This window comes from Talpa occidentalis, unplaced genomic scaffold, assembly GCF_014898055.3.
Source record: "Talpa occidentalis isolate TD23 unplaced genomic scaffold, MPIMG_talOcc4v2.1 talOcc4.4, whole genome shotgun sequence".
Classification (NCBI taxonomy): domain Eukaryota; kingdom Metazoa; phylum Chordata; class Mammalia; order Eulipotyphla; family Talpidae; genus Talpa; species Talpa occidentalis.
This window is the reverse complement of record NW_023604295.1, coordinates 108,674,995-108,702,144: the sequence shown is the minus strand read 5'-3', so window position 1 is coordinate 108,702,144 and position 27,150 is coordinate 108,674,995. Positions and strand designations below refer to the sequence as shown.

The 27,150-nt window shown below is 39.2% G+C and overlaps 1 protein-coding gene across 3 annotated transcripts; it reads right to left on the bottom strand.

The window, feature by feature from the left end:
- On the bottom strand, positions 1 to 21,408 carry UBXN8 (UBX domain protein 8). Of its 3 annotated transcripts, none has more exons than XM_054700836.1 (8): positions 20,717 to 21,408; positions 15,133 to 15,255; positions 13,057 to 13,127; positions 10,715 to 10,837; positions 8,872 to 9,003; positions 7,095 to 7,136; positions 3,276 to 3,350; positions 1 to 1,258 (listed from the first exon to the last, which is right to left on the bottom strand). In XM_054700836.1, the coding sequence occupies exons 1-8, from the start codon at positions 20,802 to 20,804 to the stop codon at positions 1,151 to 1,153; spliced, it is 762 nt and encodes a 253-aa protein (XP_054556811.1). In that variant the 5' UTR covers positions 20,805 to 21,408; the 3' UTR covers positions 1 to 1,150. The 3 variants fall into 3 exon arrangements, with proteins under 3 accessions (XP_054556811.1, XP_037381905.1, XP_054556810.1); XM_037526008.2 differs by having other exon boundaries at positions 2 to 1,329; positions 20,717 to 21,407; XM_054700835.1 differs by lacking the exon at positions 7,095 to 7,136 and having other exon boundaries at positions 2 to 1,329; positions 20,717 to 21,407.
- Positions 21,409 to 27,150: the final 5,742 nt, after the last annotated feature.

The following is a 27,150-nucleotide window of genomic DNA, read 5'->3' as shown; positions in this document are numbered from 1 at the left end:
ATAAAAAAGAAACCAGACACACAGAAGGGATTTTTATTCCACAAATTTAAGGAACTACTAATTTTGGCTGCTTAAAAGATAATAAAGTTTTTTATTTAATGCATCAGTTTCTGTATTCAAATTACTGGAAATGGATGTGGTTGGACAACTGAAAATAGAGCTTATGAAAGTTTGTGATCAGAACAGGTGGAAATGTTCATTTTCTTTTTTTAAAGATTATGTATGCACACAAAAACTGGGGTATAGGCCAGAGGTGTGAGGATTCACCAGAGTCAGAGTGGGGTACAGAACAGGCATATCTACTGAAATACACTGCTGAGGGGAGCATGGCACAGGTGTGATGTGCCATGTGGGTTAGCTCCCTAGCCGTGGATCGAACTGGTGCTGCAATGGCTGCAGATAGCTGCATAGTGCTGAGACTTAACCCTTTGCGTCACGAGGGAGGCCCCAAAATGTTCATTTTCTTTTTTTGTCCATACCTATTTTCATTTGAGTCTGTCATAGAATGATGGCTGGAAGCTTTACTGAGTCTTTGAAAGGATCCCTGATTAGAGATATCAACAACTAGAGAAACCAAACAATACATCAGAAAAGAGAGTCACTCTTAAGAACTTCTGGTTGGGGAAAGAGCCCTGAATATTTCCTGTACTAGTTATTTATTACTACATAACAAATTTCCCCAAAACACAATAGCAAAAACATTATTCCCTACAATTTCTGTGGGTCAGAATCTAGGAGGGGCTTAGCTGTGCGGGTCTGACTCAAGGTCTCTCATTAGGCTGCAGTCAAGGTGTTGGCCAGCAGAATTAAAGTCCTGAATTGTGATGGACTAAAGAGCAGATACTAGTCAGTATGACTTTGCTTTCAACATACTGTTAAATGATGTCAGCTAGGAAAAACAGAAATTATTGAATATGTTGTTATATACATTATTACATTATTCTTATTTGGTATAAGATGACATGTTACCAAAAAAACTATTACATACAGAGAGCAATCCTTTTCTAATCCTTTATGTCTATCTATCCCCTATGGATATCAAAGTGTTTACTCCTTTGAGTTCAATCAAGGTATGGCATGATTTTAATGTGAATCCTTTATTGTCCAGTAAGGTCATGGCATAACCGATTTTATGTAGAACAGGTAGTTCTCATTTCTTGACTAGTTGCTCTGCTCTTTCTCTTCCACATTGAGTACAGTATCCACAGTTATTCCTATGTCCTGCAGTGATAAATCTCCCTCCATCTCCAGAGGCCTTCTGGGAAAAGAAGTAGAAAGGCTGTATAGGGACGTGTGGTACCCAATTTTCATCATCCAGTTAAATAAAACCTGAAAAACAAAAGCTTATCAAATACTATACACAACTGTGTCTTTAGATGACCATCATTTATAGTTCTTTCATTCTTAAAACATGCCCTACAAGTAATAAAACAACTTTCAAGTCTGTCAAAGGAACTTTCTAGGGCTTAATGGAAAATATCATGCCCTGAATTCTGAGAACTAAATAACTAAATCTTTTGTTTCAGAGAAGCCATAGGGCCTACTGGCACAGATAGCAGAGATAGCTATTTAACAATCAGAAAATCCCAACCATAGAGAATGGAAAGGTTTTTCAATTAAAAGGGTTGAAAACAAAGGGTTAGTATTTGGTGAAAAGTTTTAGAGCAAAATAAAAGCCAACAGTCCATTTCATAATCACTCAGGAAATTTTTCACAATACTCTGACTCCTCATAGCCTGGTTTTCAACAGACCATCCCTATAAATTTATAACATTTCCTAATCATGAATATTCCACAGTAACTGTCAAAATTTCCACTTATGGTTGCCAAAAAACAATGTCTGCCTAAGGATCATTTTTTGTTTTAAGAAGAATGATGGATAATGGAATGTTCTGGGGAGAAGTTGGAGTATCATCAGTAATCCCTATCTCTACTGCTAACCACCTTCTAAGAACCTATAATATTCCATGTAATAAATGTCCTTCAATGTCATAAAAAGTCCCATAATTTTCCAATATTAACCAGTCCCTATATTAATACACTGGTACCTTTGATCATTTGTCATTTCTTCAGAACAAATTCTCATAAATTACTAGACCAAAAAATATATTCTATTAAAAAATATATATACAGGTAATCTATCCCACAGGAACATACTCACATGAACAATTAATGAGAATCCCTGTTTTCCCCACACACTGACCAAAACTGGGTACTATACTTTTAGATCTTTTACAAACTGATTGATAAAAAATAGGGTCCCATTTTTAGTTTGGACTTCTAAATACATCAAACATTTTTTTCACGTTTTTACTGTTTGGTAGTCTTTAAGAAATTCTTCATACTTTGTTGTAAACCAATTGTATCTTTTTTAGAAAAATTGAAATACCTCATGTTTTTTTAAAAATCTGCCATCCTACAAAGCTTTGCTTTTCCTTGATTTGCATAAGCTCATTAAAAAATTACCCTATCATACAAAGATAGTACAATATTTTTCAAAAATGTTTTAAGAACGTCTTTACAGAATTTTTAATTTTTATGTAGTCAAATCCATATTTCCCACTATGGTTTACAACATTCTTGTCATAGAAGTTAAATGCAACAATCAGGACAGAAACTTGGTCTATTAAATACATAATGTTGCAATATATTGTTACATCAATAAAAATAAAGAATCAACATGAATCTGCAATTAACATTTTTCAACATATACAAATTTTTAATGCAATGCACATATAAGTAAATTTTAAAATGCACTTAAAGTAGAAATACACAAAAACATTAATGTGCAGGTGGCAGATCAAATTTTGTTCTAGTTTTCTATTTTCCAAGAGATTGCTAATGAACAGAGTTATCATTTTTAAAGGGAAAAACTCTCTTAGGATAAAAGGAAACAAACCCTAAAGAATGGCCTGAAAATTATATATAAAAATGGGGTTTAGGTTAACCATCAAGGATAATGGGAACAAAACTAATATTGGCTGTTTTCTAAAGACTTAAAAGCCTCTTACCCACCAAGCTGTGAAAAGCAATAAAAACAAAGCAAAAATTTAAAAAGAATAGGTAAAGGAGAACCAAAAAATTTTTGAATGTAGAAAACACAATTCAAAACAGTCCAGCATGCCTAATTATCCAAATTTCTGCAGTGTACACATATAAATGCTCTTTCTTCTAGTCTGATGGGAGTAGCAGAGTGATACTATCTCCCCCACTGCAAGGGATTAAACTATTTCCAAACTCAACAAAAATGTTTCTCAGACTATGAATCTTCTCACCTGTGAACTGCAAGACTTAAAAAACCTTTTCTTCATGACATTCCCATTTGGGCATCGGAGAGCAACAGTAACTACCTGAAGGAAAAAAAAATGTTCAGGTAAGAATTCCAATTCCGAAGTTCCTACTCCTATGAAATATCCGATCATTAAAAACTTACATGGAGTCTCTGTAGAAATTTGGCTATGAAAATAACAGATCATCATAAAGGAAGAACAAGATTCACTCCAAACATAGAAATAATTCCTCTGAAACAAAACCATCTTCCTACAGACTACAGAGATCAGTGAGGAGAAGACAGCAAGACATCAGAGACTAAACGCCTCTGACACTCAGACTGCAGGGTAATCTACCAAGCCAAGACCCAGCGCCACCTTGGTCAAGTCTATGGACAAGACAGACACGAGATTGAAGGAATGAAAAGCTGTCCACTCTGTTATAGTCTGTGCACCAGTCTATACCATGCAAATCATCCAAGAAAATGAGACAAGATTGGAGTAGGCCCTGGTCTTGTTTTTAACTTTTATGAAAATAGCATTCCATGCTTTATTCTGAAAAAATGGGTTACATTAGAAGGGCAAAGGGAGGCAGAAAAGTCTAGAGGGACTAGGCCAACTGCCCAGAAACAGGTCATTAGGTTAAGAGCAGGATAACATGATTTATTTCAATGAGAATACAACTACTGAATGATGGAATGGGACATCTGAAGTCACTCAACTGTGGATGGTTAGTGCAGAATTAAGACTGTTTGAATTAAATTCTTAGAACTCTCTGAGCAGTAGCAACTGCATAGTATAAATACTCTGTCTAGTGATTCTGATAATCAAAATATTTCAGTATTTGTTAGCTTTTCTTGATTACTATAAAATACATTATAAAAGTCAGTATTATCAACTATGCATTAGTGATTTTCTTAATAAAACTTCACACTTAAAAGTTGCTTATACCTATTAACATATTATGCTACATAAATTTTATATATGATTTTCTGGTTACATAACTGTTGACTTTATAAAGCTAAAATTTAAGAACAGAGGACCAAAAATCAGAGAAAACTAGAACAGGGAGGAGAAAATGGGCATAGTAATGCTTATAAAGTGAATAAGGAAAGTGTTCTGGCTAAAGCAACAGCTACTTGGACAAGTCTTCCTATGGCTTCAACACCAAGTGAGAAGATGGAATAAAATTTATTTCACTCAGCTCTAAAATTCCACTTTTCTGGCACATACTTGAGTGAGTATAACGCAGAACATCAAATAACGGAACAGGATAGAGGGAAAAAAAAATGGAATAAGCATAACTTATAAACGGGAAAGCAATAGCAACTGCCCCTGTAACAGAGCTTTCTTAACCTTTTTTAGGGCTACAGACATGACATTGTGAAGATTCTGAAGAAAAACACTGTAATCATAAAGAGGTACAATTTCAAAAGAATCACTCACATGGATGGCTATAATCAGTGGACCTTCAGTGAGACTGTATTTCTATAGGAATAATGTCATGTGCTTCAAAGCCAGAATAAACCTGAGCTATATTTAATCATTACAGTATTATAAATGGTTGTCATGGAAACCAACTCAGCATTTGATGAGAAGTGAGAATTTAGAAGTAGATATAAAAGTATCAGGACAGACATATCACAGGCATGAATTTGTCTAGTATAAAGGAGGAATTAGAAGCTTTTTTTTAAAAAAAGACTATTTTATGCATACAAGAGCTGGGGAGTAGACCAGAGGTACGGGGCGGTGGGGTGAGAGGATTTACCAGAGACAGAGTGGGGAGCAGAACAGGCAGATCTACTGTAATACACTGCTCCCCTGCTGCATCATGTGGGTTAACTCTCTGGCTGCAGTGACTGCCCATCCCTTCATAATGCTGAGACTTAACCCTTTCCACCACTAGGGCGGCCCTAGAACTTTGTTTTTTAAAATGTTTCTCTTAACCCCACGGACTGGGAGAACATTTTTGCACACAACACTAATGATAAAGGACTGATCACAAAAATCTACAAAAAGCTGATAAGACTCAACAAAAACAAAGAAAATAATCCAGTCCAAAAATGGGCAGAAGAGCTAAAAAGAAACTTCTCTGCAGAGGACATGCAAATAGCCAACAGGCATATGAAAAAATGTTCAACATCACTTGTAATCAGGGAAATGCAAATCAAAACTACCATGAGATACCATCTTACACCAGTGAGAATGGCACATGTTAAAAAAACTAGCAACAACAAATGTTGGCGAGGGTGTGGAGAAAAAGGAACTCTTCTGCACTGTTGGTGGGAGTGCAAACTGGTCCAAACACTATGGAGAGCTGTGTGGAGATTTCTGGACCTACTAAACATAGAGCTTCCATATGATCCAGCAATTCCACTCCTAGGTATTTACCCAAAGGACTCAGAAACATCAATTCCAAAGAACACCTGCACCCCTATGTTTATAGCAGCACTGTTTACAATAGCTAAGCTTTGGAAACAACCCAAATGCCCAAAAATAGATGACTGGATCAAGAAGATGTGGTACATATACACTATGGAATATTACTCAGCATTCAAAAAAGATAAACACATGCAATTTGCAGCAACATGGATGGAGCTAGAAGGGATCATGCTCAGTGAAATAAGACAGAAAGAAAAAGAAAAATACCGGATGGTCTCACTCATAGCAGGAACCTAGAAAACTTAAATAAGGGACCAGAAAAAATAATAACTATAAGAAAGAAAAAATCAAAATCAACAAACAACTATGAACCAGAGATACTCTATGGGGGGCGGGGGGCAGGGAAAGGAGGGCTTGGAGTCAAAATAAGGGGGTTGTAATTGTATGGGGAATATAAAAAATAAAATTTAAATAAAATGTGAAAAATAAAATGTTTCTCTTTGGGGTTTAGTATTTGGATTGCACACTTTACTGTCTCTATTTTTTGTATGTCTTTTTTCCCTCAGATGTCCAAAATCCTACACTTAAATGTTGCAAATGTACTGACAAAAATGACACTCTCCCAGTTGCTTTTATGGCTGCCTCAAAAACAGTTTCCTAGGAAAGTCCTAAGAAATGAAAACCACCAGTATCTCTCCTTTCCCTCAATGATGTAATGGCTTTAAAGACACGTTTCAGGCCTCCCTGGTGGCACAAGTGGTTAAGTCTCAGCACTATCAAGCTACTGCAGTCACTGCAGCACAAGTTCAATCCCCAACCAGAGAGCTGGCCTACATGGCACAGCAGATCTCTCCTGTTTCGCCTGCTGCGCTCCTCAGCAGTGTATTTCAGTCAATCTGTCTGTTTTCTTTCCCACTCTGTCGCTGGTGAATCTTCTCACACACACACACCCCACCACCACACATATGGCCTACACCACAGCTCTTGAATACAGTAAGTCTTTAAAAATAAAGACACATGTTCCCTGTGGACATGTCTGAAACTAAGCTAAGGCAACAGCAGGAAGAATACAGCTCAATAAAGAATGGGGGCTCAGCCTGGTCCTACCTCCAAAACCGCAAACCATCCTTAAAACATTTAACAAAGAAGCTGTGTTCTTCATTTTCTTTTTTTAGGGGAGAACTGCAATTTAAAGTTATCTGCCTAGTTTGCTTTTAAGAAGTAACTCATGTACTGACCTGAAGTTTGGAAAAGCCCATGCCCCCATCTCTCCTGACTACAGTAGGAAGGCCCTACACTCCAAGCTCAGGAGACAGTAAGTACGGTACAATCCTATCAACATCTATGCTATCTTTTCTTTCTAAATTCAAATTTAGATAATACTGACTTCATGTTAAAGAAAAGAGAAAATATATTTCTTCTTCAGAGAGAAAATAAGCTCACTTCTTCAGCTGAGTCAGGAGGTTCTGCAGGTAAATCAAGAACCTAAAAAAATATATAATAAGAATGTAAATATTTTGAAGAAAAAAAGAATCTCAACAAGAAGAATTCAGAAACAGCTAAGCTTAAAGAAACTTTGTTAAAAGTATGCATTGATAGAAAGTTTACAATGAGAATGGGGGTTCAGTTATAAACAGTTTTGGGTAAACATTTCAGTACTTTCAATAGATCATAAAAATAGGATTTGAGATGAAGCTATCAGCATATGTACAATTGAAGAATTTTTATGATGACCCAACACAACACAGTATATAAAAATGTACCATTTAAAAACATTAAATATTAACATGAATTAATATGTTTAATAAGCCCCCAAAGTTATTTAGACTCTTACACATATACACATTTGAAGATGAGGGGATATTTTTCTTCACCGGCACTTCTAGAAGGGTGGTTAAACACCCATTCAAAATCTTTGGTTGCCTTCCTCATTTATTCACATTTGCTTTTCTGGTTTATTTACCTAAAACTGCATGTTCAGACCACTCTCTCTCACTAAAACAGTTGTTAGGAACAATTTGAATTTCAGGGATTTTTTTTTTTTATAATTTAAAACCATGTCCTCCATGTTTTATAACATTTTATCATTTTAAAATTAACTGAATTTATTAAGTAAATCAAAATCACTTTTCTTTGGTATCAAAAGCACATGACAGTTAACAAAATGTGCCATAACCACAAAAGATCATTCAGGTTATTAAGAAAAATCAAATTTGAATTTTTATATAGCCCTACACAGTTAACTAGATCCTTCTGAAGTGTTAGAAATAATTCAGTGACCTGATTTACACCCTCAAGCTCCATTAAGTGACAGGGAAACAGACTGAGAAGCAATATATTAGAAACTACTTTTAGAAAACAGTCTACCAGCTTTCTGTAAGAGTTAGCAAAAATAGATTTGTTACTTCCAATATTTTCTAAATCCAAATCAGAGTCAATTTAAGGATTAAAGATTTGAAAGAAAACGATAATAAACCTGTTGCTTATTCCTTCCCTAGAAAGACCACTGAGAAAAATTACACACTCATATCATTAACTATTCACTAAACATGGCTTAATCGTGTCTTAGTTACCCATAGAAGTTTCCCTTAGTAAACATTCCTTTCATTTTTACTTAATGAAATTAAATCCTTAAAAAGAACTAAAAATCTAAATATATTATCATTTATCTCATAGCTTCCTTCTAAGTTTGGTTTAGAACATTAATACTATTAAAACAGGGCCTCCCCGGTGGCGCAGCGGTTGAGCGCTGGGTTGCGAAGCTGCCCGCGGCCTCTGCGGCGCCGGTTCGATCCCCGGCTGCTCCCCGGCCACCGGAGGAGGGTCCCGCATGGCGCGCAGACCTCTCCTGCCGCCCGCTGCTCCCCTCAGCAGTGTACTTCGGTCCTTCTGCCTGCTCTGCTCCCCACTCTGGCTCTGGTGAATTCTCTCACCCTCCCGCGCTTCTGACTGTACCCAGTGCTTGTATAAACAAAACAAACAAATAAATAAATAAAAAAACAAAAACAAACAAAACAAAAAAAATACACTTAAAAAAAAAAATACTATTAAAACAGGAAAAGTGATTCTAAATGAAGCTGATCACTTTAAAAGGTAATGAGAAAACACCAACTGAATTAAAAGCCAGTAATCATGTTCACTCAGTACACTACCTAACCCACAGAACAATATCCCTACTGCACAGAGATACAGTTCAAGAAGTAGGTAGTAAGTAATGAACCTCTTTCTGCCTAGGCTGTTCAGCAGATGGTGAAACTTTGGTTAAAGGCTTAGGCAAGTTCCGTCTCTTCTCTGCTTCTCTGTTTGATGTTTCTAAAGATGTCTTATTTCCAGTTTCCAAATCTTCATTACCCTGATCAAAAAACAACAGAGAATTTCTAAAGAGAGGCTCTCTTTTGACTTTTTCTATTCACAGTAGTTACCTTTTTAACCCTAATAGCATTTCAGTAAAAAAAAAAAAAATTTAAAGTCGTACTTAGACCCAAAAACTTAAAGTATCATCTCCTTAGTCAAAAGAACATGGAACTTTGGGCCTCCCCGGTGGCGCAGCGGTTGAGCGCCGGGTTGCGAAGCTGCCCGCAGCCTCTGCGATGCCGGTTCGATCCCCGGCTGCTCCCCGGCCTCCGGAGGAGGGTCCCACATGGCGTGTGGGACCTCCTCCTGCCGCCCACTACTCCCCTCAGCAGTGTACTTAGGTCCTTCTGCCTGTTCTGCTCCCTGCTCTGGCTCTGGTGAATTCTCTCACCCTCCTGTGCTTCTGACTGTACCTAGTGCATGTATAAACAAAACAAACAAACAAATAAAATAAATAAATAAATAAATAAAGCATGCCTCTATTAAAAAAAAAAAAAACATAAAGAACATGGAACTTAATCACTTGTGAAAACTACTGTTATGTAGCTCCATGATATCCTTTGAAAGGTAAGAGGCTGAGAAAGATCATTCTATTTTTGATTGACTCCCAAATTTTTCACTAGGATATCCTTTCCTTCTTTCAGTAAAGAAAGCAAGGCAGGGCCTCCCCGGTGGTGCAGCGGGTTGAGCGCTGCGCTGTGAAGCTGTCTGCAGCCTCTGCAGCACAGGTTCAATTCCTGGCAGGCGAGGGAGAAATCCACATGGCATGGCAGACCTCTCCTGCCTCACCCGCTGCTCCCTTCAGTAGTGTATTTCAGTCAGTTTGCCTGTTCTGCTCCCCGCTCTGTCACTGGTGAATTCTCTCACCCTCCGGTGCCTCTGACCTGTACCTGTAACCCAGTTCTTGTATAAATAAACAAATCTTTAAAAAAAAAAAAAAAAAGACAGTGCAAGAGAATATGCATTAAAAGGCGTGAATAGAAACATATATATGTATAAATGTGTTTATGTATTTGATGTTGCTAAAATGCAATAGCTGAATGTGGCCACAGCATCCTGTTATACATAAATATATTTTAGTTCTTAAAATCAGACTTTGATCTTCCATTTGACTTAGTCACTTTAGGAGGCAAAGGAATTTTTTTATTCCAGAAATCATCACAACTATTATTTATCATATTATTTATTAAAAACTAAACATAATGAATGTGAGCTTATAACTTGGGAATATCTGAATTCCCTCATAAAAACACAGTGATTTAGTCAACAGTTTGCTTTAGGCTACCTAATGTTAGAGCTTTTCAATAATCCAAGTTAAACATTCTTTCAGCACCAAAACACTACTTAACCATTTGACACACAAAAATGCTGAGTGATAACTGATAAACAATTTTATCACTAGATTCCTAAGCCTCTGCAGCGCTGGTTCCATCCCCGGCCACCAGTGAGGGTCACACATGGCGCGCAGACCTCTCCTGCCACGCCCACTGCTCCCCTCAGCAGTGTACTTAGGTCCTTCTGACTGTTCTGCTCCCTGCTCTGGTGAATTTTCTCACCCTCCTGCACTTCTGATTGTACCCAGTGCTTGTATAAATAAATAAATCTTAAAAAAAAAAAAAAAACATAATTTGAAATTTTTAAAAACCAGTACATGTTAAATGGAAACTTAATAGCATAACCCAAAATATAAAATGAGAATATTTTCTAACCCCAAGTTTATGGCCACTGCTTAACTTCCAGGTTTCACCAGTCATCTGGTAAAAGCGCTCTTCCAGTTTTCTCAACTTCATTTCCTGGTGTGGTTTTAAAACATTCTCTATGTATCTGCTGGCCTGTTAAAAAAAAAAAATGTGTTGTTACTACGCATTAATAGTTCTCAGATTTGGGCCTCCCTGGTGCAGAAGTTAAAGTCTCAGTGCTATCAAGTTATCACCAGCCACTGTAGTATGAGTTCGATCCCCAGTCAGAAAGCGAACCCACATGGCACAGCAGACCTCTCCTGCTCCCCTCTCCTCTCCACTCTGTCTCTGGTGAATCCTCTCACCCCACACCCCTCACCCCACACGTCTGGCCTACACCCCAGTTCTTGCATGCATAAATAAATAACAAATAAATCTTTTAAAAAAAAATTCACTTCATGGGAGCTTCAAAAAGAAAAAGGACCAGAGAGGAAATTATCCAAAAAATAACTTAAGAAAATTTTTCAGAGCTAAAGGACATATCTAACATACTGGATTCCCTTCACAGTAAACAAAGAGCCACACCAAATAATAACAGTGAAATTTTACAACACAAAGGATAAAGATCATAAAAGTTTCTAGAAAGGGGTACAAAACTGATAAACAGCAATAATAGCTCAAGGATAAAAATGGAATCAGATATTACAAAATCATACTGGAATTTTGAGGATAATGGTATATTTCAAAACTCTAATGATTTTCAAACTAATTTCATACCAAATCAAACTATCAAGGGCGAGAGGAGGGAAAAAAAAAAAAATCACATTTTTGGAATGTAAAGATTCAAAAATTGTATGTATCATTAGGCATACCTCTGCATAGACCAGGCATTTCACCACATACAAAGACGATACTATGAGATACTGATCTATTAATTTTCCTTTGGCCAAAAGGCCAAAGAAGAGAACACACAGATAAAGTTTTTAGACATTTGCCAATCAAAAGAACCCCACCTTTATATCCCTTAAGAATTATAGATGTTGGGGGCCTCCCCTGGTGGCGCAGCAGTTGAACGCTGGGCTGCGAAGCTGCTGCATGCAGCCTCAGCAGCACCAGTTCGATCCCCGGCTGCCGGGTGAGGGTCCCACATGGCACGCAGACCTCTCCTGCCGCCTGCTGCTCCCCTCAGCAGTGTACTTCGTCACTCTGCTCTCTGCTCTGGCTCTGGTGAATTCTCTCACCCTCCCGCGCTTCTGACTGTACCCAGTGCTTGTATGAATAAATAAATAAATCTTTAAAAAAAAAAGAAAGAAATATAGATGCTGGGGCCTCCCTGGTGGCTGGTGGCGCAAGGGGTTAAGACGCAAACTATGGGGCCTCCCCAGTGGCGCAGTGGTTGAGCGCTGGGTTGAGAAGCTGCCCGCAGCCTCTGCAGTGCCGGTTCGATACCCAGCTGCTCCCCGGCCACCGGAGGAGTGTCCCACATGGTCCCATATGGCGTGCAGACCTCTCCTGCCACCCGCTGCTCCCCTCAGCAGTGTACTTCGGTCCTTCTGCCTGCTCTGCTCCCCGCTCTGGCTCTGGTGAATTATCTCACCCTCCCACGCTTCTGACTGTACCCAGTGCTTGTATAAATAAATAAATAAACAAACAAACAAATAAATAAATAAATGGGCAGATAAATAAATAAATAAATCTTTTAAAAAAAAAGATGCAAACTATGAGGCTGTCCTCAGCCGCTGCAGCACAAGTTCGACCCCCGGCCAGGGAGCTACCCACATGTGCAGCATACCTCTCCTGACTCGCCCGCTGCTCCCCTCAGCAGTGTATTTCAGTCAGTCTGCATGTTCTGTTCCCCACTCTGTCTCTGGTGAATCCTCTCACCCCCCACATCTCTGGCCCGTATCCCCAGTTTTTGTATGCATAAATAATAAAGTCAAATAATTAGTTAAATAAACAAACCTTAAAGGAAAAAAATAAATACAGATGCTTATTAACATACAAATGGAATACAGATAAAATTATAGCTTACTAATTAGCAAGGCTCTGAAAGTAATCTACTTCCATGGGAATTTTAGAAATTCAAATTATGAGAGCTTCTTAAAAAAGATGTTGCAAGGACACTTTCAATGGTAGTAAATACAAGTCAGCATGGTTAAAAATGTAGTCACTACCTCTCTCATTCTGAACAAAAAGACAGACTGATTCTTTTGATGTGTTTAGTCTTTGTCTACTTAAAAAGGAATAATCTGTTCACTAGAAAAACAGTGACAGATGTCAAAATATGAACACCTAGGACTTTGAAAAGGGTTTAATATTTAGCTAAAAATCCACAGCTATTTTCTTTTCTGTCTTTAAAAATAATTCTTTACCTTTTCACCCTGTGCCTCTTGCTGTTTTTTTCTCACAAGTTTTTGCCTTTTCTCATTCTTCTCTTCTTCTTCTAAGACATCAAAACAAAAATGCTTTTTAATTCCCAAGTAACAGAAAAAAACAGAATGCTCTTTTCTCTAAATTTGTAGATCTTAATACCAAAAAACTGGTTCTATTTTTCAAATAATAAAAACTAGATACATGTAGACAGATGAAATAAAGATACCCACAAGAAAAATCTGTAACAAAAGGTCTGTTCTGAAACAAAAATCCTCTGACATGTATGAATATTGTATGATATTGTATGTTTTGCTAAGGAAGCTCCATGTGATTGTTGTATGTTGAAGTCCAGGGCTTCAACAGCTCCACAATGTAACATGGAAATCCACTACTGCACATGAAGTGTGGAACACTGCTTTGCAGGCATGAGGAGTGTTATTTCATTCACCTTAGACTTGATAATGAAAGCAACATGCCTAGATCCCAAAAGTGGAGTGTGCTTGGCAACTCCTATAGTGACTGAAACAATATTAGGTTATTATCCACTGAATGTCAAGAGAAAAGAATGCTGCTGTGATATGGGTCTTTATTCGAATACAATAAATTTAAGTTCATTTAACTGTATTCCCTGGAGGAATTACTTATCTCTTGAGAAATTATCTCCTTTAAACTGTGCAGCTCTTTAAACAGGAGCATCTCTTTCTGTCAACAACTTTATCTCATAGCAGTAAATACTTCCTCAAATTTATTTAGGGTAGTAAAACAGAGAGGCTATCAGAAGGTTCAAGTTGGCCACTAACATGGTATGTGATCAGTCACAGTTATCTTAAGGCTCCTTTCAAACTCTTGAGTCAGAGAATATGGTTTTCAAGTAAATCAATAGCAAGGGAACTGGTGGGCTTAAATCTTAAAACTGAGAACTGATTACTTCTGAACTTTTGATAGACTTAATTTTACAAAATTTTACAAAAAAAGAATTAAAGTTTGAAATGAATCTGTATTCATTTAAACTCTTATATTTTAATAAATCTTATATTTTAGTAACAGTAGGGAAAAAAGTATGAGCAAGTTGATATTTTACTCATTTGAAGAAAATCTGACTTTAGGTACTAAACATACTCTTAATTCTTACTAGTTTTAGCCTCCAGTGGTATTACCAACCCATAAATGTACCAAAATGACTTACACCCCAACATGAAAGTACAACAATATACAAATAAGCGCATGTTTCCCTTATTTGTAAGAAATGAGATAGTTTAACGTATGCAGCAAATATCCTCCTTAGAGCAAAATGCATTTAATACAAAGAAGAAAGACAGAATTTCCAAAATATAAGATTGGGAGACACTAAAATCTAAGACTGGGAGGGCTACATTATCTTCTATATTCAGGTTGAACAGTAAGGCCTTTTAGGAATATGATTTTACACATAGTTAATTTGATAGTCCTGTAACTTAAATAATGTTCATTTTCCTTTTACTTAAATTTATTTAAATAAACAACAAAACATGCAATTTGCTGTTGGCAAAATTCCTTCTACTAAGATATTAGAATGTAGGTATTAGTTGTAGGATTCATCTGGTCTGAGGTAAACTACAATATTGTTTTACAAGGCTCCTAATAATGACAAACATTTACTTATTGAAAAAGCAAAAAACAACAAGCATGGTTGCCTAAAATTAAGGCCATTTAACTATACATAAGACATAAATGTGTAAATAAAAACTGACAAAATAGAATGAAAAATAAATTATTATGAAAAACCTTTAGAACTTAATGGTAGAAACATTTACCATTTGTAGAATAGTTAAGCACAAACACAGAGGACTTAAAATGCAAACTACCAACAACTTAGAAACAATATGGTTTCAAATGTATATGTAAGAATAAATGTATAATCTCTCACAAAAATACTGAAATTATAATTCATTCAAAAATCACGACTAAAAATGTAATAATCACCTTAAAATTATACAGCACAAATTTAAGGTAAAATGATTCTTCCCATACAAAATTTTAGAATAAAGGAAGGAAATTTTAAAAGTATAAAAAGGTAGCATACACAATAAACTTACCTGTCAGATAAACTTGGGAAGATTTAGATGAGTTAAGCCATGAGGTAGTCACAGAAATAATTAAAGTAAGAAGAGCAAGCAGTAAGAAGATCCGGCCACATAGCAAAATCAGATCTTTAATTCCTTATAAAAGTAAAAGAAAAAAAATTAAATTTAAAAACACTTTTGTGGGGCCTCCCCGGTGGCGCAGTGGTTGAGCGCTGGGTTGCGAAGCTGCCCGCAGCCTCTGCAGCGCCGGTTAGATCCCTGGCTGCTCCCCGGCCACCGGAGGAGGGTCCCGCATGGCACGCAGACCTCTCCTGCCGCCCGCTGCTCCCCTCAGCAGTGTACCTCGGTCCTTCTGCCTGCTCTGTTCCCCTCTCTGGCTCTGGTGAATTCTCTCACCCTCCCGCACTTCTGACTGTACCCAGTGCTTGTATAAATAAATAAATAAATAGATAAATAAATAGATAGATAGATAGATAGATAGATAGATAGATAGATAGATAGATAGATAAATAAATAAACCTTTAAAAAAAAATAAATAAATACACTTTTGTGGGGCCTCCCTTGGTGGCGCAGCGGTTGAGCAATGGGCTGCGAGGCTGCCCGCTGCCTCTGCAGTGCCAGTTCGTTCCCCGGCTGCCGGTGAGGGTCCCACATGGCACGCAGACCTCTCCTGCCACGCCCACTGCTCCCCTCAGCAGTGTATTTCATCAGTCTGTCTGTTCTGTTCCCTGCTCTGGCTCTGGTGAATTCCCTCACCCTCCCGCACTTCTGACAGTACCCAGTGCTGTCAGAAAATTTATTTATTTATAAATAAATAAATCTTTAAAAAAAAAATAAAAACACTTTTATTGTTACTGATAAATAGCACAGTAAAAGATTAAGCTACACAACTATATTGTGATTTTTCAGTTTCCTTAGATTCTAAAATTCATCATGGTTGCCACTACCAGAACAAGTTTTCAAAAAACAATTTCAGAACATCTTCTCTCTCAGAAATGCTTTTATAATTTGAGTGACAGGCTACACTCTAAATATTATGACTATCAATAATGCTTAAATTCTGGTCCCCCTTCTGCCCAGAGGAGATAAAATTATCCATATAATTAGGAATTAAATTGTGACAGTATCTTGTCAAATCCTGGTTCTATTTAAGATATTCATTCTCAATAAAACATCAAACTCCTATTTCTCATAGTTAAATTATACAACTATGTACTTCTCTATTTTTTAGTATCTATTCATTTGTAAATAATAATTCTTATATACCTGTTTCGCGGGAAAAAAAGCATTCAATATTTAGTTTTATATTCTTTTAAGTACCAAAACAAATACTAAATCATCAAAAATGAAACTAGTACCGACTTTATGCAATACAATTTTCTAAGTGGGAAAGGAAGAAGCAGAGCTATAAAGGTAGGTTCAAAATAGTTTCTAATCTCCAAGAATTTGTAGTGGATGTGTAATTATCAAAAGTAACCAAGCAGAGTACAGAGGATCTGTATTATCCTTGTGATCAGGGCTGGTAATTTAGTCAATTGTTTTAATAAGCAAGCAATTTGCAAATGTTATATGGGAATATAAAAGAACTAGATTTAAACATATACTTTTCAAACAAAAATTTTTCATTACCTTGATTTTTTTGTACCTACTTGCAAGAGCCCATTCAACTCAAATGCATTAAAAAGATAACAAATGTGAGGAAACAGTCTTAAAATATTTAGCTTAAGTACAAGTAAAATTGTATCGGTAGTGAAGTCCCTTATATAAGCATTAGAAAAAGATAGTGATTATTTTTCAACATATGTCCAAAAACACAGCACAGCTAAATGAAAAGAATTCAATTTTTCCATCTGGGAATTAAATTAGCAGCTGCAGCTAAGAGCATTATTGGGATCTGCAAATGCTGTTCCACTGTAACTAGCTCTGAAGCTGTTGCATTGGGATGTATAATTTGTAAAATGGACTTAAACACTGATACTGGATATTTGGATAATCAGTATCAAGGGGAAAAGAAGAGTAAACAAGCAACAGTTGACAACTGAGAGGATTCTAAGATAATTAACTCCATGATTAAGTGAAAATTTCAGGAACTGCTCGATGGAGGTATTACCAGGAACCCAGCTGCATTTTCCAGAACTTCTGCCCTATTTTTATTAAATTAGATATCATAATTGCTGGAAATACAAAACAAATTAAATGTAGTCTCAGTTCTCAAAGAAGTGTATTTCCCTGTGGTTAGAGCTAATCATGTGAGTATATCTCCTCTGTAACCTAGTGACACAGTATTAGTGAAAAGTAGAAGACTCTAGATAAGCAAAGTAGAGGTGGATACTGTAAAGACAAGGGAGCAGGTAAATTCTGGAATTTCTTCATTAAGTGTAAATTTCATATTTCTGTATATAATTTGGATGAGATCTGCTGAATTCTTTTTTTTTAATTTATTTTTTATACAAGCATTGGGTACAGTCAGAAGCGCGGGAGGGTGAGAGCATTCACCAGAGTCAAAGCAGAGAGCAGAGCAGGCAGACTGACGAAGTACACTGCTGAGGGGAGCAGTGGCCGGCAGGAGGGGTCTGTGGGCCATGTGGGACCTCCTCCGGTGGCCAGGGAGCAGCCAGGGATCGAACCGGCACTTCAGAGGCTGCGGGCAGCTTCGCAACCTAGCGCTCAACTGCTGCGCCACTGGGGAGGCCTGAGATCTGTTGAATTCTAATAGAACTTGAGTAGGAGGCCTTGGAGTCTCTGCAGGTTTTTTTTTGGGAAACATTTTATTTTAATTTCTTATTTAAAGCAACATTTCTGAGTGACTCCTTGCTGGTTGGGAAGGAGGAGAGAGAGAGAAGGGATATTTACAAAAGCAAGTTTTATCATGGGCTCTAACATTAGAACTGAGATTAATGAGGGAGAGAACATGTAAAGTTATTTCTAATATGTCCAAAAATGAACTGATTCTCCAGAGGTCAACCCTTTTCCTCTCAACATTCCCTTCATAATTGGCACTACCAACTATTCAGAGTTGTTTAACCCAACATGTCAAAGTCATCCTGGTACCCTTCTTTTCCCTCACCCCAAACATTTATCCATCAAGAAATCTGTTGAGGGGCCTCCCCGGTGGCGCAGTGGTTGAGCGCTGGGTTGTGAAGCTGCCCGCAGCCTCTGCAGCGCCAGTTCAATCCCCGGCTGCTCCCCGACCACCGGAGGAGGGTCCCACATGGCGCGCAGACCTCTCCTGCCGCCCGCTGCTCCCCTCAGCAGTGTGCTTCGGTCCTTCTTCCTGCTCTGCTCCCCTCTCTGGCTCTGGTGAATTCTCTCACCCTCCCGCGCTTCTGACTGTACCCAGTGCTTGTATAAATAAATAAAGTAAATAAATAAATCTTAAAAAAAAAAAAAAAGAAATCTGTTGATTCTGCTATGTAAATATCCCAAAATTAACCACGTGGCATCTATTTTCCACCCCATTCCAGGTCATCATAACGTCCTGCCTACCTCAAAAGCCTAACTTGCCTCACTTTTTCCACCGGAGTTTTTTTTTCCAAAACACTCTCCAAAAAGAGGGCCTCCCTGGTGGTGCAAAGGTTTAAGCACCACACTACAAAGCAATCCGCAAAGAGCAACCCACATGGCACGGCAGACCTCTCCTGTCTTGCCCACTGCTCCCCTCAGCCGTGTATTTTGGTCAGTCTGCCTGTTCTGTTCCCCACTCTGTCTCTGGTGAATCCTCTCACCCCTCACCCCTCTGGCCTGTACCCCAGCTCTTGTATGCATAAATAAATAAATCTTCAAAAAAAAAATTCAGTTAGCTTCTTAAAACCTTAGGAGAGTCGCTTAACCTCCAGTATCTCAGTTTCCTAAAATGTAAAGTGGGGGTTATAGTACTCACCCCTATTGTTACAGGACAGGGAGAGGGGCAACCCAGACCCAGCAAACCTGTCTGATCTAAAGAGGTTCTGCCATCCGCTGCATCAACACAAAACATATGAGACTTTAATGGGAAGGAACTTTACTACAATTAGGAAACAATACAGAAAAGACAAAGAATATAGTTTCTAAATCAAGCACCCAAAGTTATCCATTCCCTCGTGGGTAAAAGTCCATCCAAATGGGACTGGCCCAGAGCAAGGCCCCAAAGCCTGCCACAAGTCTAAAGCATCTTCCAGGGGGGACCCAGAGAAAAGGATCAGAAACAACCAGACAAGTCTGGATGGAAAAGAGCAAATTGAAAATCAAAACAAAAACTGCCATTGTCACCTCCCCACGGGTCTCTCACCCGCATCTGTGTCACCCAGTCCACGACCAAAAGGCAAGCGCAATTTCTTCATGTGTCTCTAGGCTCCGTGTGCCTCCTCCAAGTCTCCTTCTTGCTCTCCATCCTGCTTCCCCCTTCCTCAGTCTCCTCTGCAGCTTCTCTCTCTCTCTCAGCTCCACCCTTCTCTTGGGTGGGGCAGGAAACCTGGAACCACCCCCTTTGCTGGGGACCACCCTGTTACACTATGATTGTATTGCAGATTAGATGAGATAATGAATAAACAAGGCTTGGCCTTAGGCTTACAAGCGTTCAATGACTATTCACTTGAGTCATTCTTCTTCATCTCCTAGATCCAAGCACAGAGGTCTTCATCCTTTTCCTCCGAAGAGACAATTCCTAAGGTCTGAAATGTGCCCCCATCCTTGCATTTCAAAGGAGTGACCCTTCACTTCAATCTCTACTTATTACACTCTTCACCACTTATCAACCTATTCATTCCCATTGAGCATTCAAGACAAATTTATTCCCTTTTGAACATTCAAGACAATCTGAAAACAGTGGTTATGCCTGTTCCCGTGCTTTCTTTTTTTTTTTTAAAAGATTTATTATTTATGCATACAAGAGCTGGAGTACAGGCCAGAGATGCAGGGCAGTGGGTGTGTGTGTAACAGGATTCACTAGAGACCGAGTGGGGAACAGAACAGGCAGAAGACAGAAATACACTGCTGAGGGGAGCAGCGGGCGAGACAGGAGAGGTCTGCTGCGCCAAGTGGGTTGCTCCCTGGCCAGCCGGGGATCGAACTCTTGTACATTGCAAAGATCTCCATAGCTCAAGCGAGATGCAAATTGGCAGAAGAGCCAGAGGTGAGTCATGGGATGTCAATGAGGTCATAGAGCTGTAACGTCAAGTTAAGTTATTAACAATGATACCGGTTGGCAAAACTGACAAGGGGCAGGGCTGGGGAGGGGATGGGGGTCTCCAGAATCTGGAATTAGCTAGCAGCCAATTGGCTAGCAGCCAATAAAAGACGATTCACGTGCTGCAGAGGCTGTGGATAGCTTCACAGTGCTGTGCTTAACCCCTTGTGCCACCAGGGAGGCCCTCTGCCTGTCATCTTAACACGAGAAGCCTCACCTCCGGCAGGAGCACTGCCCTAGTGAAGCCGGTTCCCCCAGGCGGCGGGAGAATCGCGCCAGGAGGCTCCCCGCGGGAAACGGGCGGCAGGCGCGGTGCAGCCTGGGAGTCGTAGTCAAGGCCGCCCAGAGCCACGGGGCGTCGAGACGGTAATTCTACGCGACATCACGGGAAACTTACCTGGGTGAGCGCCAAACGGAGACGCCAACACTTACCTAGATCCGGGATCCCACGCCGGAGCTCCAGACACAACAGGGGGAGAGCAGACAGAATGAAAACGCCCACGACCCCACGAGAAGCCATGGTGGCCGGGGCCTCCCGTCCGGTCGCAAAACCCGCCCCTTCCGCTTGCTTCCTCCCTCTGGCGCGGGGCGGGAAGGGTTCTGGAGAGACAGCTAGACCCCAACGCGAGGCGGCTGGAAGCCCGGAGCCAAGCCCCGCTGTTTGTATTCATAACCTGTAGCGTCGTATCACGAAATAACAAGTCATCTCCGCAGGCCACAAGATGTCCAGAAAAGAGGCCCTGCTAAGCCAAGCTTTGCTGTGAAGTCGAAGCCGAGGCTTTACTGTAGTTGCTCCCTGGGCGCACCTGACTCTCTGGCCACCAGACTGTGGAGGCTGTGAGTTCGCAAGAGTAAAATGAACCGGAGGGAAAAGTGTGACGGGCAGTTGATGCTGTAGGAGGCAGTCTGGCCTTGGCCTTTTGTCCGTTGGCTGCGAGATTTTGGGCACAACCACCAAAGGGACTTTGAAGCACCTTCCTCCTCTAATGGTTCTTGATTCTTTCCGTGGCCTCTAGTTCCTTGGAAAAGACGATTCACAAGCGTGGCTGCTAGCTAATTCCAGATTCTGGAGACCCCCATCCTCTCCCCAGCCCTGCCCCTTGTCAGTTTTGCCAACCGGTATCATTGTTAATAACTTAACTTGACGTTACAGCTCTATGACCTCATTGACATCCCATGACTCACCTCTGGCTCTTCTGCCAATTTGCATCTCGCTTGAGCTATGGAGATCTTTGCAACGTACAAGATTCCATGTTATGAAATTGCTTTTTTGCCCTTCAATCCTCCCACCTCGCTCTTCAACACCTTTCAATTTAATTTAATGAAGATTTTATTGAACCCCACAATTTGTCTAATACTGTAGAACTCGGGGAGATTCAAATACTTTTAAGTTATTGAATTTGTCATTAAGAAATCAGCTTCGTGGGAAAAATAGCCTGTAAACAGATACATACAATATAGTCCCTAAGTGCTCTGATAAGGACATTCATGGGATGCTAAAGACCCCTACTCTAAGGACTTGACTTTCCAAAAGACACCATGCCTAAATTGTGTTGAAAAGGCTAGAAGCTGGGAGGACAAAAGCAAGAGTGGGATTACATGTTCAGAAATAGTGCAAAGGAACTACCAGCAATTAAAACATTACTACAGTTTAAAGCTTGAACAGAGGTGAGATTTCACAGAGATAGATTCGAACCATATATTTTTATGCCCAATAATAACTTGTATTTAAGCACCAATGTTCTTTAGTTTCCTATCTTTATCAAGTGATCCACTATGCATATAAATTATAAAACCAATAATATAAATTATTTAAAATTGTATACTGGTTAAAGTTTCATAAGCCACATTTAGATACCATTGAGGAGTGGCAGCAGGGTGAATTTAGGCAAAGCATGGTATTGTTATATAAGGAACCATGATTGAAATCTTTTTTTTTTTAATATTTATTTATTTATTTATACAAGCACTGGGTACAGTCAGAAGCGCGGGAGGGTGAGAGAATTCACCAGAGCCAGAGCGAGGAGCAGAGCAGGCAGAAGGACCGAAGTACACTGCTGAGGGGAGCAGCGGGCGGCAGGAGAGGTCTGCGCGTCATGTAGGACCCTCCTCCGGTGGCCGGGTGCAGCCAGGGATCGAACCAGCACTGCAGAGGCAGCGGGCAGCTTCGCAACCCAGCCTCAACCTCTGCGCCACCGGGGAGGCCCCCATGATTGAAATCTGACAGACTTGATTCAGTCAACACAAAGGAACCACCTATTATGACACAGGTATTACAGGTGCTGGAGGTACAGTCCAAAATGTGACAAGATTCCAGTTCTCTGTTGAGTTGGTGTGATGGTTAATTTTACATTTCAACTTGGATGGTAGTTTGTATAGGATGAACATTTAAAGCAGTGAACTCTGAATAAGCAGATTGCCCTTATGATATGGTTGGGAGCAAGAGGGAATTCTCCAACGGACTGTACTAAAACTGCACCCCGGGCTCTTCTGGGTTACTCTCCGCCTAGTGGACTTTGGACTGGAACAGGAACTGCAGCGTTGGCTCTTCTGAGTCTCCAGCCTGCTGGCTCAGATTTAGATTCAACTGCTGATTTGGACTTGCAGCTTCCATAATCATGAGACAATTCCTTACATCTCTTTGTATAAATAATTTTTAATCTCTTCACATAAATATTAATATACAACATATAAATGCATATATTTACATGTGTAAAATATAAATGCCACATCTACGTATTTACAGATATCAATTATATATAAGTGTTAATATATTGTACATTACAATGGGCCTTCCTGGTGGCACAAGGGGTTAAAGCGCAGTGCTGTGAAGATATCTACAGCCTCTGAAGCACGAGTTCAATCCCCGGCTGGCCAGGGAGCAGCCCACATGGCACAGCAGACCTCTCCTGTCTCGCCCACTGCTCCCCTCAGCAGTGTATTTCAGACAGCCTGACTGTTCTGCACCCCACTCTGTCTCTGGTGAATCCTCTTATGTCCTGCATCTCTGGCCTGTATCCCAGTTCTTGTATGCATAAATAAATAAATCTTAAAAAAAATACATTGTACATTATATATTGTATACACACATATCAATATATACATGTATAACACACATACGCACACATATATAAATACTTTTGGTTCTGTTTCTCTGAGAATCCTAATACATAGTGGGAAAGACAGAAGAAAACTAACAATGTTTTTAAGTAGTGATATGAACTTGAAGACAACAAAACAGGGCAATATGATAAAGAATGAGACTGAAGGGAACAGTTGGAGATACTTTAGATCAGTGGTTCATAAAAAGACAATGTGATACATATGTGTTTAATGAATGTTAGATATTATTGCCCTAATTTTACAAATGAGCAAGAATTTAAAGAGGTTAACTAAGCTCCTCAGTTCTATATCTGGCAAGTGACAGAGTTGCAATTATTACCAAAGTTTACCAAGAGTCTGCCCACTTTATACCATATCGCCTGCGCTCACATAAAGATAAAATCACTTCAAACATGGGATTTAAATAAAAGTATTTACTTATTTATATATGGAGGATCATCTATAAAAATGTCTGCATTTGATTAAACATTGCAACATATCACAAAATTATTGGTGAATCCACTGCATTTTTTGGGAATGGCTTATACCAGATCATTTTTGTATGTTTCAAGAGGAAAAATTGATTGTCTTCTAAGAAAACACAATATACTACTATGTGAAAAGTAAGTATATTAACATAGACATAAAACACTGAGATTTTCTATGTTAAGGAAATTATGGCTAATTTGCATAATAAAACTCATATAAGGAAAGCTCGCTATATACTAGGATTTTCTCACTTGTTTTAGTTTTATTACTTACATATTTCCTATTTCACTAAAGTTTCCTGCAAAGATTTTTTAAAAGATTTATTTATTTATGCATACAAGAACTGGGGTACAGGCCAGAGATATGGGGGGTTAGAGGATTACCAGAGACACAGTGGGGAACAGAACAGGAAGATTGACTGAAATACACTGCTGAGGGGAGCAGCGGGCGTGACAGGAGAGGTCTGCCACACCATGTGGGTATCTCCCTGTCCGGGGATTGAACTCGTGCTAGGCTGCATCTTAACCCACTGAGCCACCAGGGAGGCCCAAAGATTTTTTTTTTAGTGAAAAAAGGTTACTGACTTTGGTGTAATGTTAGACACATGAATCAACTTTTGCTTCCTTTGAAATTTCACTAAGATGACAAGAAGGTGTCATAAGAATGACACAAGTCCAAAAGGATACAAAGAACAAGAGAGTAAGATCTGTAATAAAATATTTGAAGATAGCATATAGAAAAGTAGTGGAAGACTTACCAGATCCAAGAAAGCAGAATCTCAAATTAGTAATATCTAGATGCCAAGCACTAAGCTGGCTACAGTGCAAAATCTCCAAAGTGCTGAGTAAGTGGAAGCAACAGATATTTCTGAAAGTTAAGAGTAAGTGAAAGCAGAATTAAAACAAAGAGAACTGATTGAAAGTCATTTAAGATGCAGTAAACCCCAACAACCTCACTATATAATAGCTTCTCTAAAATTTCAGCAAAATATCTGAGATATATTATCTGAAAAAAAAAGGAAAATAATAGTTTCTATTCTGGAGCCTCCCTGGTGGCACAAGGGATTAAGCAACAGCACCATGAAGCAATCCACAGATTCTGCAGCACAAGTTCGATCCCTGGCTAGCCAGGGAGCAACCCACATGGTGCAGATCCTGCCTGCCTTGCCTACTGCTCCTCTCCGCAGTGTATTTCAGTCAGTCTGCCTGTTCTGTTCCCCACTCTGTCTCTGGTGAATCCTCTCACTGCCCATCCTGGCACCTCTGGCCTGTACCCCAGTTCTTGTATACATAAATAAATCTTTAAAAAAAAAGTTTCTATTCTGGAGACTATCTGCCACCATTTAGAATCTGACTACATACCCTGTTTTGTGCTTTCACAGTTTCCTGTACTTTTCCTTTAGAGTACTTACTACATCATATATAATAATTACATATATAAGTATTTAAGTGTTGCTCCATACACTGTTAGACTCATGAGGGCAGGAATATGTTGGTTTAGCTCACCAATATATTTCTAGTTTCTGGCATACTTGATGGCGTGAAGTTGGTAAGCAGTGAATATTTGTTGAATGAATTAATATGTACATATTAACCTAGAAATTATGGATTTCATTTTTAAGTTAGGGTTATTGTACTTTTAATCACTATTAAACAATTATCCCCATAGTCTTCAAGAAAAAAAAAAACTAATTCAACATAAGTGATTTAAGATTTTGAACATCTTATAATTTTTTTTTTTTTTTTGCATAGAAGAACTGGGGAGTAGGCCAGAGTTCGGGGGAGGCGGGGTCGGGGGAGGAGGGGGGAACTCAGAGAGTCACCAGAGACAGAGTAGGGAGCAGAACAGGCAGGTTTACTGAAATACACTAATAAGGGAAGCAGCAAGCAAGATAGGAAAGGTCTGCTCACCATATGTGGGTTAGCTTCCTGGCTGGGGGTCAAACTCAGGCTGTAGTGGTGACAGTGCTGAGACTTAACCCCTAGGCCACCAGGGACACCCTAAACATCTTAAAATTTAAGAGGAAATACTGTGACCAATGTTTATTCAAAGTTGTACTCTTTATCTAATATTTTCACTTTTCATTAACCCATATTTGACCCATGACAGATGAGGTAAGCCCACAGGATATTTTACTGTGAAAACCAGATCTACATCCAAGCAAGATTTCATTGATCAGAAGATGGTTTAAAGGTCACTCTGAACAAAGGCCACATTGTTCCCTTCTGGCCATCATGGATCTACAACTAGATCTACAAATCTACAACTAGGAAATTCAACAAAACTATGAAACAACTGTTTTTCAGAACTTGAATAACAGGTAGCACAGGATTATGATTCCTTTTTTTTAATCTTGTAGAAGAACTGGGGTCTAGGCCAGAGGTATAGAGGGTGAGAGGATTCACCAGAGATAGAGTGGGAGCAGAACAGGTGGATCTACTGAAATACATTGCTGTGGGGAGCAGGGGGTGAGTCAGGAGAAGTCTGTTGACCCATGTGGGTTGAACTCATGCGGCAGTTGCTGCTCAGGCTGCTCAATAGTGCTGAGAGTTGATAGCGCTGACACTTTAACCCCTGCACCACCATGGAGGCCCCAACACCTCTACTTTCTATATCAAGGTATATAACAAATCACAATAACAGAGGGGACCTCAGAGAACAGAGGTCTCATTGAGTTGAGGCAGAAATCAGAGTTTAGTGAGACTAAGGTGGCTAGAAATTATAGTATAGAGTTGTAGAGATGAGGGGAAAAGCTGCAGAAATCTATTCAGAGTCCTCAGCTACACAAAGGAGCAATTTCACAAAACCAGCAATAAAAAAACCATCCAACTCTCATAGGAAAGGAGACATTCATGCTTCAATCAACCAGGGTCCCTGCTGATAACCTAGGGGAGAAGTCAACAAACATTTTCTATAAATGAACAGATAGTAAATATTTTAGGTTGTCCTATAGTTTCTATCTCAAATATTCAACTCAATTATTATAATGTGAAAGTAGCCATACACAAAAATAAATAAATACATGTGACATATTTACCAAAACATGTGTGGGCTGGATTTGGCCTGCAGACCATGGTTATCTGACCCTGGATCTGAGACAGTTAAAGACCACAAATTTCCTTAGTAGTGGGACTAAACTCTTCCCAGAATCAAGGTCACTTTAGATGTCTGCTCTAACAAAGCTTTAAAAAAATAGTTCACAAATTATGGAAGGATAGCAGGAAAGTAAAGACTCTGAGCTATGGGCATACCTTCTCCACATATTTGTAACCAAG